This window comes from Macrosteles quadrilineatus, unplaced genomic scaffold, assembly GCF_028750875.1.
Source record: "Macrosteles quadrilineatus isolate MER2022 unplaced genomic scaffold, UCM_ALF_1.0 Scaffold_2__2_contigs__length_208266976, whole genome shotgun sequence".
NCBI classification, from domain to species: domain Eukaryota; kingdom Metazoa; phylum Arthropoda; class Insecta; order Hemiptera; family Cicadellidae; genus Macrosteles; species Macrosteles quadrilineatus.
This window is the reverse complement of record NW_026542595.1, coordinates 187,838,604-187,850,355: the sequence shown is the minus strand read 5'-3', so window position 1 is coordinate 187,850,355 and position 11,752 is coordinate 187,838,604. Positions and strand designations below refer to the sequence as shown.

Below are 11,752 nucleotides of genomic sequence, written 5' to 3'. Positions count from 1 at the left end.
GTAGACTTCCATTTGTTTGGATCTGTTTGGTCCCCTGTGTGACACACACTAATTTGTGTATATTATCGGTTTGGTTTTTTAAAATTTCTGACAATGGTCCTGTTCTAGGGGCGGACAAGGAAGTCTAATGTAACTGTATACTATACGTGGTTTTGTACTATGTTATTAACTGTCTAATCCAATCACTTTTGACAACTAAACATATCTCTTTGAATATTCAAAAAATACTTGAACACTATACCAATCTTGAGGGCCTAATGGTAAACTGAAATATATTCATCATATTGACGATTGTGCTTCTGTTCTTGTTTAGTTATTTTGTAAAGCATTTGGACTGATATTTGTGCCTTCTGTTTGCCTATCCTCCGGATATCCGGTTTTTAAATTAATCGTATCATGAAAAAATTATTTGTTTAAAAATGTTTAATTTGTTACAAAATAATGATTTAGGCCTATAATAGCTAGTACTTAGGTTATTTTTTTTTTATTATCTATGTAACTTCATTTTATTCTTTGTTATCTTATTTGTTACTAGAACAAAAATGATTACCTTTATTCTTCTTACATGACTACCAATAAATCTTTTTATTATTTTAAATGTAATGGATAATACAGGCCTTTTGAAACTTAAGTTATTAAAGTAAAGTAATAAGTAAATGGGTTTAGGAATCAACTAATACTTTTTCCCCCTCAGTCATAAATTTACTTGGGCCATTCTTCACAGATTTTGGGAAAAAATTGAATGATTTTTAGTAATTTTCACAGACATGTGGGTGTCATTCTGATCAGATGAAAATGTCTGTTAGCAATGAAAAGTTTATTGAAATCTGTAGATTCATGGTGTTGAGATGGTGACTGTAAAATAGAATAGATTATCAATTTTTTCACAAACTTTTCATCCTCAATGTAGAGTAACCAATCTGAATCTGTGCGTAAATTAAGTCAACCTGAAGATGGTACTTTACATTGAGGCCGAAACATTTATCTTTCACATAATTTTATAGTTAGGTGAGAAACTCAAACAACAATATTTTACAGTATATAACCATGAAAGTCTATCGATAAAAATAAAAATAAAATTATCAATATTGTTTTGGAGACACTTACAGACATCTCAGTCATCACCCAAAAACTTGGTGAAAAATAAGTATGTGGGGGAGAAAGCAAAAACTTTTAACTGTTGGTCGTCCAAGCAAACATTGATACTGTGACGACATTGCGAATACCAATGTAATTTTTTATTTTTATTAGCAAAGGAGTCATTATCATTTTGAGATTGGGACACCACCTAGGTGCTTATTTTAACCCAAATATGAGTGAAGTACGACTGTAGTCATATCTCTGTTAATCCTTAACTAATTGAATGACTAGTTCAAGGTTTGCTACCTTTTTTTAATAATAAGGAAGGAGTTTTTGATGTAATGCGCAGTTCTTAAGCCAAGCCTTTTCATTCATAGATTGTGTAAATAACTATATCTTGATAGATTGTATATACATGTTTGGAATTATGAGGGTTTATACAGAAATCTTTCTATAACTAAACATATTTGTTACATTATGCTGTGGTAACACAACACAAGTTGTTGTAAACAGCATTGTAACATTTTGTTCCTATAATTAAATATTATTAGTCATTTACAGTACAAAACTGTTCACAAAAAACTCACATTTAATTCCCGATAAAAAAAAATATTTAAAACAACCATTACATTTATTTTGAGAAAATAAATTTACTAATAGAAGATCTATTTGTCCAAATACATTATGACACTCTTATATTTGACATTTGTACTTATAATTCTCAAGATGGTATGAGTGAATAAAAGAATTTGGATTAGAATTAATACCACTATAATGTTAAAACTGAATAATCAGTTGGAAACTAAGATTGACTTATTTCATTAGACTGGTAAGAGTATTATATTTAATTTATTATATGAGTACAAAGTTTGAAATGTAATTCAAACATTCCTTTTATAAAGCTTTAATTGCTATGTGTTCTCATTTAATTAACTTTCTTTAAGAAAACTAGTCATAAAATGGTCCTAGAAAATCAAAATGGTGCTTCCTAAAAAATGAATAAGTAGTTCAAAATTACAAGCAGTACTGATCACTGATTGTGTACTTTTGCAATCAGTTTTCAAACTACTTAAAGTATTCTTTTGGGAAATACTGTTGTGTAGGATATTTTGTATTAATTAGAAACCAGTTTATAGCAGTTTTTCTTTGGCTCATTACCATAACTGTTCCACCCTAATTTAAAACCATTTAAATAATTATGTTTTCTTTTGTTAAGAATCTGTTGTTGTGTTAATGATTTTATTATTATAGGCAAATGTTAGTTGCTTAAAGATAATTAAGATATGTTTTTGCTTATTGTTCAAAGTTGATTTTTGAGAGTATACGTTGTAGGATTATTGCAGACACTATTTATTACTAATAAGTAAGCGTTACTGAATGAATAATACTATAAGTGTTCTGAAAGATAATTATTCATTACATCAAGATGTAAGTGGCTATTCAACAGATTTCCTAGATTGTATGAAACATTTCCTCTCCTTAATATATTCACAAGTTATACATGAGGATTGTCTCTGTAGTATCTCATAATAATGACCTAACCCAGGACTCTCACTGAGCTAATACGTAGTGTTTAAAGAGACAACAGAGACGAATAAAGGCAAACATCTTTATTTTCGTTCTTGATTTACAATAATGTTTTTGTTTCTTTGGTTTTCTATTATCTTCTTAGGTAAAAAGATCATTGATTGGGTACACTGGCTCTTTTTCCTGATAATGAAAAATATTGTTCGTGACCTCCTGTATATTGTCGGGTCAAGGTACGTTACACATTACGCAAGAGCTTGTTTACATCACTTAGGAGAATTATGCAACTCGCTTCCGCTCGTTGCACAACATTCACCTGCGTGATGTAAAAACGCTCTTACTACACTTGTAATGTAAATAGCTATTAAAAATCACAACAACATCAGAACTACTAAAGATTCTGATGTAGACACTAGCAGATTCAGACACAACAATTTTACCAACAGATTTTTACAGATTTTTACCAACTCAGTGAGACTTCTGGTCTAGTTATTTATTCCATGGTAGTACTTAGTAGCCTAACACAGTAACAACACTTGCTGTTAGTTGTAAAATCTCACGACATACACTGCTGAGCAAAATTTCCTGTAGTGTTGTTAAAAAGTACCAAAATTTTTACATGGTCAACCGTTTGCTGATAAATAGTTTATATATACCAACCTATTTTTAAATCAAAATGAAACCATTGGTGTGTGATATGTTTTTACGCTCAACAGTTCATACTTAAATTTCCATTACCACAGGCCTATTGATCACATATCACAATTTCATCTTGATGCAGTAGCCTGGTATGAATGTTAGTATATTGTTACATGTTATATGTGCCATATTCTAGAGCTAGTCTGTTCAGTGTGTCATATCTAGAGTGAACCAAGATATCAACGCCTAAAGTTATCTAGATTAGTAAGCCTAGCTGTATACTGTAGAGGGTCGTTTAAGTGTTGTAGCTATTGTAATTTTTTGCCAGTATCTCTGATGCCTTTTTGTAGATTTTTGTTTATTTTTAGATTAATAAGGTATTTATGAGTAGTGTTTATATAAATTGTATGTTTTTAAGTTGATAGAATCTTTAGTGGTTTTTATTATGTTGAAGACTATTTTTAATATTTTATTTTGGTTTTAGATAGAGGTTGTATGTTTTTTTTTAGTACATCAAATAATTTTCATCTGATTGCGTGCTTGTGAATAATCAAAGAATTTGAATTTATACGTGACTATCCAAAATTATGTTAGTTAAAAAAAAAAAACTTGTTGCGTTCTCTTAGAGTTCCATTGATACAAACTTAAATTCCCTACCCCATTAAAGGCTGAAATATCCGTTAACATCTTTGCATTTTACTGTAACCATGATTGTGACTGTCAATGAATATTTATATTTTACTTGTTGGTAAGGTGTTGTACGATAACTTTTAAATAAAACCCTAAAACACATTTGATACTTTCACTGCTGACCTTTTGAAAAAAATAGAAGCAAAAACCATTGGATTGAGTGGCGTAGCGAACGTGGAGCAGTCACTCCAGGTCGGAAGTCTTTGGGGGGAGGGGCGGAACTCATCGGAAAATACAACTTTTGGGCATTAAAGGGTCACATTAAGTCGAGAATATCAGCTGTACAGTTTTATGGCTATTGAAGTTGTCTGCTGGTTTCGCCGAAAAAAAGTAGGCCTGAATAACAAATATACTATCGTATTATTATTAAAATCTGTGTGTTTATCATCGTGTTATACTTTACTATACACAAACCCCTTTATTGACATTAAGACACATTGAAATGTAAAAGATTTCAAGTGATAAAATATGAATTTATTATTGTGTAGGCGGAGTAATACTTATTGCAACTAAATGACAGTAACATCTGTCCGTACATAATCTGTGTAGATAGGAGTCATCTTTTTAGGCCTTAGTAACGAAGTATTCTATTATTACCCAATAAACTAAAAAGTATGCAAAGATGCGATATATTTTGGCACTTAAAATATCTTAGTATCCTTAGAGTCAGTCTGAAGATGGTACCATGGAGTACCGAAGTATATTTAACTAATTGCACTAATATTCAACTTGTAATTTTTTGTGAATTGAACAAATAGTTAGGCCTACGTCGTGTTTTAAGTGCTTACTATCAAAACTTCTGCAAGGACCTTTAATAGGAAAATTAATATATGAACGGTGATTTTTGTTGTTTGGGAGGGCGGTTTAACCCGGGGGCTACTTCTGCTCCAAGGCACTACAAACCTGGCTACGCCACTGATTAGATCCAATTGAGGAAATTATTTTGCAACTATTTAAAGTCCTCAGATAAAGTAGATAAAATCTATGAATGATAAATTTGCTTTATTATTTTGTTTCTTTTATAATTGTTTTCCAACTAGATGTTCGTTGCTGTATTTTTCGTCTAGACCATTTAGGGTGTATAGTAGTAAACAAGTTTGTGTTGTATTATTATAGTAGGTAGCTATGTAGAACATAGATGCTATTGTAAATTTGTGTTTATAAACTATTATGTTGTGAGAAGCATGCAACAGCCATTATAGACTATTGTTGACGTCCAAATATTGTGCAATCAATCAAAATAGTACTTGCCTACTCACATTTTTCAGTCTGTAAACAATTTACCAAGTTTTAAATCAAAATATTAATTGATTTAGATACAGAGATACAGTCGAGCACACTTGGCACTCAACAAATATATTAGCTGAACTCATATCTCCATAAAATATAACTAACGGAACTCAATAGTTCAACATTGTTGGCGTGTTGGTAATAACCTAGTCATGATCAAAATATTATTGAAATCAAAATAGTTAAGCTTAAGCAAATTTGTGGCTCTTTAATAAATATAAATCGTTATAAAGTGAAAATCAGTTTCTATATTCTAACTAATCTTGTGCTCCAAACTCCTCATCAATTGTACCCCGTTCTTTGTCTAATGTACAATCTCATTAAAACTAGCTTTAAAAAATAAGTTCCTTAAAATAATATCTTAGTTTTTAAAAATCCATTGAAGGTTGCGATTTTCAAAATGAACCACGTTGGTTCTCATTGTTGTTACAACCGGTGTTACATATTGTAAAAGTTCTATCCTATTCTTAAAAAGAATGCTGTTAACAGTTAGTTTTCCTGTTAAGTAGTATACTACTTATTTGTTCATTTAGATTACAGAATTATTAACTAAGCACTGAACTGTCTTCCAGAGCTCATATTGTGTTGTGTGGTGGAGAGAAATAAATTTAATTTAAGGTAAAATAGTGTTTTGTTGTATTCGTTTACCTACCATTAGCCTTATAATGCTTGACAACTAATAAAATACTAAAGTAAATTTTGAAAAGCTATGAAGGCAGAAAAAGACAAGTTACCTATACCATTTGTACTATGTACTACTGTTTACTTATACAGTATGACTTCTGACTCCTACACACCATGGTCAATTCACCTACACACTGAAAGATTATCATAATTGTTAATGCAAAAAAATACTGATACTGCTCACTATTTTACTTTTTGTTTGAGGGTGGGGGATGGTGGATGGAGACAAGAAACTTGAGTTCCCTTAGTTTTGGTGCCTCAAATTCTAGGAACCATAATCACTGGGTTCTTTATTTTTTCTGAAGAGAGAGATTTTATCTAGTTCAACATCTTCGAGTATTTCTAACTGGCTTCGGTTTCTGTTTGATTGCTCTTCAAAGTAGGACATAGCATTTTGCCAAAACTGTAAATTGTTTTCCAATTTATTTATACAACCTTGGACTTCAGGACACAATGCTGCAAGTACCCTGGAAATCAGAAAATATGTATGATAAATTGTAATTTAATATACAACAGGCCTACATTGTATTCATCATTCCATTTTAGTGTAACTTGTATCACATTTTTAATTTATTGTCAGAAGAGAAAAAGTTGCCTGTTCATCTATTTGTTTATCTTGCTTCCAAGGAAAATGTTCCCACTTCTTAGCTTAAAAAAAAAAATGGTTTTAAAATGGTGGTTATCGTAAAAGTAATATTTGTCTGTTTTTTTCTCAATCTAATTTTTCAGTTACTGCATACTTATGCTAGTCATGAAATTGACCAATTTTGGACCAAGACAGTGTTTTACATACAAGGTTAAGCGGGTTGTAGAAAAGATCTTACTGAGCAAAACCTCAACTTTAATTGTTTAAAGTAGAACATTTTGTTTTGTACAGAAATGTAAATTTTGGGACAGACAAAGTCTGTTGATCTTATTTGTATGGTTAGCAGAGTTTGATGACTTTTGAAGATCTCAGCTGATAAAAGAAATGGCTATTTTTGGATTCAGAATGATACAAAATAGAAACGATAAAGTTTACCTGATAAATTCTAGTCAATAACCATTTTAATCATATTTAGTAAAAATTTCAAACCTTACCGATAAACAGGCATGACCACTCTGGAGATGAATTTAGCCTGTTCTTCTGCTATGTTGGTGTGTGTTCTATCCATCATTTTTAGAGGCAATAGTCCCATCGCCTTTTCTTTATCTCCTTGGTCAAAAAATTCCATGTTGACTAGTTTCTGCAAACATAGATTTTTTTGTTTTAAAAAAGCCTTTTCTTAAGCTTAATTCGAATCACAAGTTATTGTAATTTTCCCTTTGTTAGGTAAGTCTAACTTTATATATAGTAGTATTTATACTGTAGATCTTAGGAGGGGTGGAAAAATCATCAGGTCGTAAATAAATTACCCTATTAACAAAAATGCTCATGAAACAACTTCTTAAATTTCAAAATTGTTTTTATTTAGATTTTTTTATAATGCATTTCAAAAGTTTGCCTCATCCTGTATATAGATGAATAGCGTTTTTGTTAAATATCATCTACTTAACCCAAGAGAAGAGATACTTTTAGATAGATCGTTGAGAACTTACAGCAGATTTTCTCGCAGTTCTCCGACCCTTTGTCAGATCACTCAGATCCGCCGAGCTGATGACGACTGATCGTAACAATTCTCTATGTCTTGCGTTAGTTCTGTTATAACCTTCACTCGCCATTGTCTGCTCTTCCAATAAAACTTGGAAATGTCTCTTTAGGTCTGTTGCTGCAGTAGAAAGCAAACTTTAACATTTGTATATAAAATAACAAAATAATTTGTTGACTGAGAAATTCAAGAACTAAATTCATAAAAAACGCTTACTGTTATTCAGATGGTACAGAATTCTTATAGAGGAACTCCCTTACATCACCCAGCTGGATGACAGATATTTAAATTAGTCAAATGAATTTGTAATGAATGCATCTGAAGAGAACCTTCTTTAAACATAAATATTGCTATAAACATGTGCAATCCATGTAAGTGACTGGAAATAAGTGTTAAAAAGAAGTCTCTTATTTAAAAATTGATAGAAATGCTAGTTTGCATTGTAAAAAAACAACCATAAAATAAATAAATTTTTTGGAGAATTTAAAAAAGAAATATTTTAATATTGTTTGTCCAAAAGTTGTATATGAAAAAAGGATGTTCCCTCAAAGTACAATCTTTTGGTAAATTGTTATGGGGCTCACTCGCCTATTTTTAGCGAATTTCCCATATAGGGAATAAGCTATTACCGTAGTACTCATGGTAAGACCTGGGCGCGGGACCGATTTTTTTTTTCGTTTTGAGGTCCCTAGAGGCCAAAAACACCATCCGTTCAAATTCATATATATATATATATTTATATATTTATAAAATTAAAACATATATAACAAAGTACCCTTTTAGTAATTATTTTATTTTTCATGACGACATGTTTCGGAACTAAGTCCATTGTCAAGTATTTATATATATATACCGGTATATATATGTGTGTCCGTTAGCACGATAAATCGAGCAAAAATGATCCGATTTTGATGAAATTCGGTACAAACGTGTAAACCTACGTTTATTCGAACGAGTTCGCAATCCAACATGATCGGACCATGGGAACAGGGGTTTACGGGGGGTTTTATGGGGTAAAAATAGTTTTTTCTCATTTTTGACCCAAAAAACATAAAATTTAGCAATTTCTTTTCAAACCATTTTGTAGAGCTTAAAAAAACAAATAATTTAGTATATTAAAGCGTTACTATGCGCCTAATGGTTACGGAGAAAATTCCAAAAAATTGTAAATTTAAAATTCCCATGTTATTCTTATGGAGAATAAGTAAACTGTTGTAGTTTGCTTGTTTATGAACATATTTTGATCAAATTTGGAAAATGTTTTTATTTATTACTAACTATAAACATTTTACGAATTAAAAAAAACAGTTTTACCCTCCCCGATGCAGCAAACCTACGTACTTGTTAAACTAATTCTATTTAAATGGGGAATAAATGTAATATTTTTAAGTAGACAATTCAGTGTAAATCCAATTAGTCAAATGGAAATTCGCTTAGTCTGCAGGTTTGCTGCGGCGGGGGTATTTTTTTTATCCTCCTGTTAATTCTGGAATAAAGCAGAGAGAATTACTGCAACACTAGGAGTATCTACCCCAGACTCCATAGTCAACATTAATTGTGTCTTTGTTGTATATAAAATATTATACAGTATAATTTTGTTTAAAACACAGACCTTACCGAGGATAATTTGTCTAACGAGATCTATGAATTCTTTATGTTCAGTCTCTGATAGTTGTGAAATAAAGTTGGTCCCTGGATGTTCAAAGATGCTCAAGGTTTTTTCAATATGATGTCTCTGAAAGAATTAAGATCAATGATTAATTTTGTCTGATAATAATGATATTGGATCGAACCACTCCCTTACAAAAATTTTAAAAAGTGCCACATTAAAAACGTAAAAAGATATACACAAAGAATTATAAATATGGTAGACATTTATAAGATAAAAATAAAAAATTTACATTTCAAAATATTGAAATACAATTTGAATTTCATTATTTGCTTACCGTACTAGTAATCTATTTGTGTTAAAAGTGTAAAGAAAAAAAACTCAGACTTAGACTCTCATATATTTAAATGTTATATTTAAATATATTTACTCCTTGCAATGCTCTTTAATGAATTCTTTACAAATGTTGGTTGCCCCTAGGTTGGAAGAACTCTAGAAAATAAAAATATCAGACAGAGCTTTTTGGCAGTGGAAGCTTGATGTTAATGAAAAATATGAGTGGACCCTGCAAAATATAAATATTCCCCAAAGGTCCTTAGGGGACGCCCCTGGCACTGTTTGTAGTTCTTCCAATAAAGTAATACCTTTAATGAGATCAATTTACCAGTCTTAATTCTACACTGAATTTACTTGCTCACTACTACACTAGTGACTAGTGTTGCACTTAAAAGGTGAATCTTTTGTAGTGGCTTATGATTTACTGAATTACCTTTTGTTTATCAATTAAATACTATTGCATATACTTAGAATACCAAGGTTATTGAGAACTAAAAGTGAGTAACAATTGGAGTTTATTGCACAGAATTTAATAATACACTTATTTCAGTTTACAGTCGTTGTTGTATTCTTTCAAGTAAAAATGACCTTGAGATACACAATCAGTTGGAAATTTATTGAAACTGTTGAATGGATTTATCAAAGGGGAGGTATGGTGCGGTTTCACACCGATCTCGAAAGTATCAATGGAAGAGTGGTATTTAATCTAATGGTTGAGATAACCTGTACCAAGCAAATCCTTTCGTTGGCCAACGATTAAAAACGAAGGTCGTCTCGCAGTCCAACTGATTGAACAATATTGTATTCAATCGTAGTAATGTTTATCAGAATGTTGCTTTATTATTTTATAGCTAATTTGGCACTTAGGTGGTTCATCTATGTTCAAACTGGCACAACTTCCAACAACACTTCCGTATCAATCGAACCAGCTACCTGCTCCCTTCTCTGATAATAATTTGTTTCCCCCAAAAGATACTGACTGTGACACTCTTTAAAAGAATTGTACCATTTGCTCAACAATGAAAATTAACAATGACTCTGTGTAAAATTCCAACACTATAAAAATCTTATTAAATAACTCTGAATTGCCCTATAAAAACATTTTTACCTATTTATTCTTAATACTATAGGGTTGTTACAATCTAATTAATAAAGCGGATTGCTACAATATGAATGGATGTGAAAATCAGTGATTTGAATTTGAACCTATGAACATGTGCTTACTCTACATGAAATGACAAAACAAGACAGGAAAAATTTTCAAAGGTGCGACTCACTGAAATCTTAAATTAACAAATAAATAACACAAATTACTTACAGTTTGGACGTCCACAAATATGACACAAATAAAGGGGAAGGGATTGGGAAATGTAACTAGCCGGTATTCTACAAGACGCGATCAATTGAACTCGTGAAACGAACGTGTAATTTTAAAATAAATAAATAAATAAAAAGGCCTTTATTTACAAGCGAGTTTCATATACATGATTTTCAAACTTACTCAAGTCAAACTAAAACTAAACTAACCTAATATATACAGAAATTTAATATACAGAAAAACTACAAAGAAAAAAACATTTACAATTTACATTTGTTTTTCTGCATTGCGGCCCTGAATGAGCCATACGATTTGGAGCTCTTTATGTCCTGAGGGAGGCCATTATACAACTGCGGGCCAAAATAAGAAAATGACTTTCTTCCAACCTCAAGCCTCACTTTAGGAAAGTGAAGCCTGCGGTCGGAACGAGTACCACGCAGGCAGATCTCCCCCCTGTACTTAAGCCTCTCGCTGAGGTACTGAGGCTCTCCCAGCGTGAGCACTTTGTGGACCAGGCAGCAGGTCAGCCTCCTGCATATTTCATCCATTGGGATGAGGTTTGCAGCATCTCGGAAGGAGGACACGTGGTCAAAGCGGTTAAGGCCAAAAATGAACCTTACCGCAGAATTTTGAATTCTTTGAACTCGTGCCATATCCTCCTTAGAGATGCTGTTTCCATATGCAGGAAAGCAATATGTAAAGGCTGGGAGGACCAAGGACCGCATGAGTTGCATTTTGGCATATTCTGGCAGTAGAGTTTTAAATCTGCTAAGACCTCTCAGTCTACCCACTGCACGTTGAACTGCAGATGTGACATGGTCAGAAAAAGAGAGGTCTTTGTCAAGTACAACACCAAGTGTGTTGACAGTGTCGCAAACAGACAATCTCATGCCATTTTCAAATGGCGGAACTGCGTTGGCCGGTAACGAACTTTTTCACTTTCTGACAATG

The 11,752-nt window shown here is 31.9% G+C and overlaps 1 protein-coding gene across 1 annotated transcript; it reads right to left on the bottom strand.

Moving 5' to 3' along the window:
* Window positions 1-6,023: 6,023 nt before the first annotated feature.
* On the bottom strand, window positions 6,024-9,274 carry LOC128988180 (cGMP-dependent 3',5'-cyclic phosphodiesterase-like). Its single transcript, XM_054409418.1, has 4 exons — window positions 9,156-9,274; window positions 7,489-7,658; window positions 6,991-7,136; window positions 6,024-6,377 (listed from the first exon to the last, which is right to left on the bottom strand). Exons 2-4 carry the CDS (start codon window positions 7,609-7,611, stop codon window positions 6,176-6,178), a joined length of 471 nt encoding a protein of 156 aa, XP_054265393.1. The 5' UTR covers window positions 7,612-7,658; window positions 9,156-9,274; the 3' UTR covers window positions 6,024-6,175.
* Window positions 9,275-11,752: the final 2,478 nt, after the last annotated feature.

What these genes read in the sequence shown, in the direction of transcription:
- LOC128988180 (XM_054409418.1), bottom strand. Translation starts at nt 7,611, where the DNA reads ATGGCGAGTGAAGGTTATAACAGAACTAACGCAAGACATAGAGAATTG. An exon ending in GAACTGCGAGAAAATCTGCT is followed by an intron (nt 7,137 to 7,488) that starts GTAAGTTCTCAA and finishes CTATGTTTGCAG; the next exon opens with AAACTAGTCAACATGGAATT. An exon ending in GTGGTCATGCCTGTTTATCG is followed by an intron (nt 6,378 to 6,990) that starts GTAAGGTTTGAA and finishes TCTGATTTCCAG; the next exon opens with GGTACTTGCAGCATTGTGTC.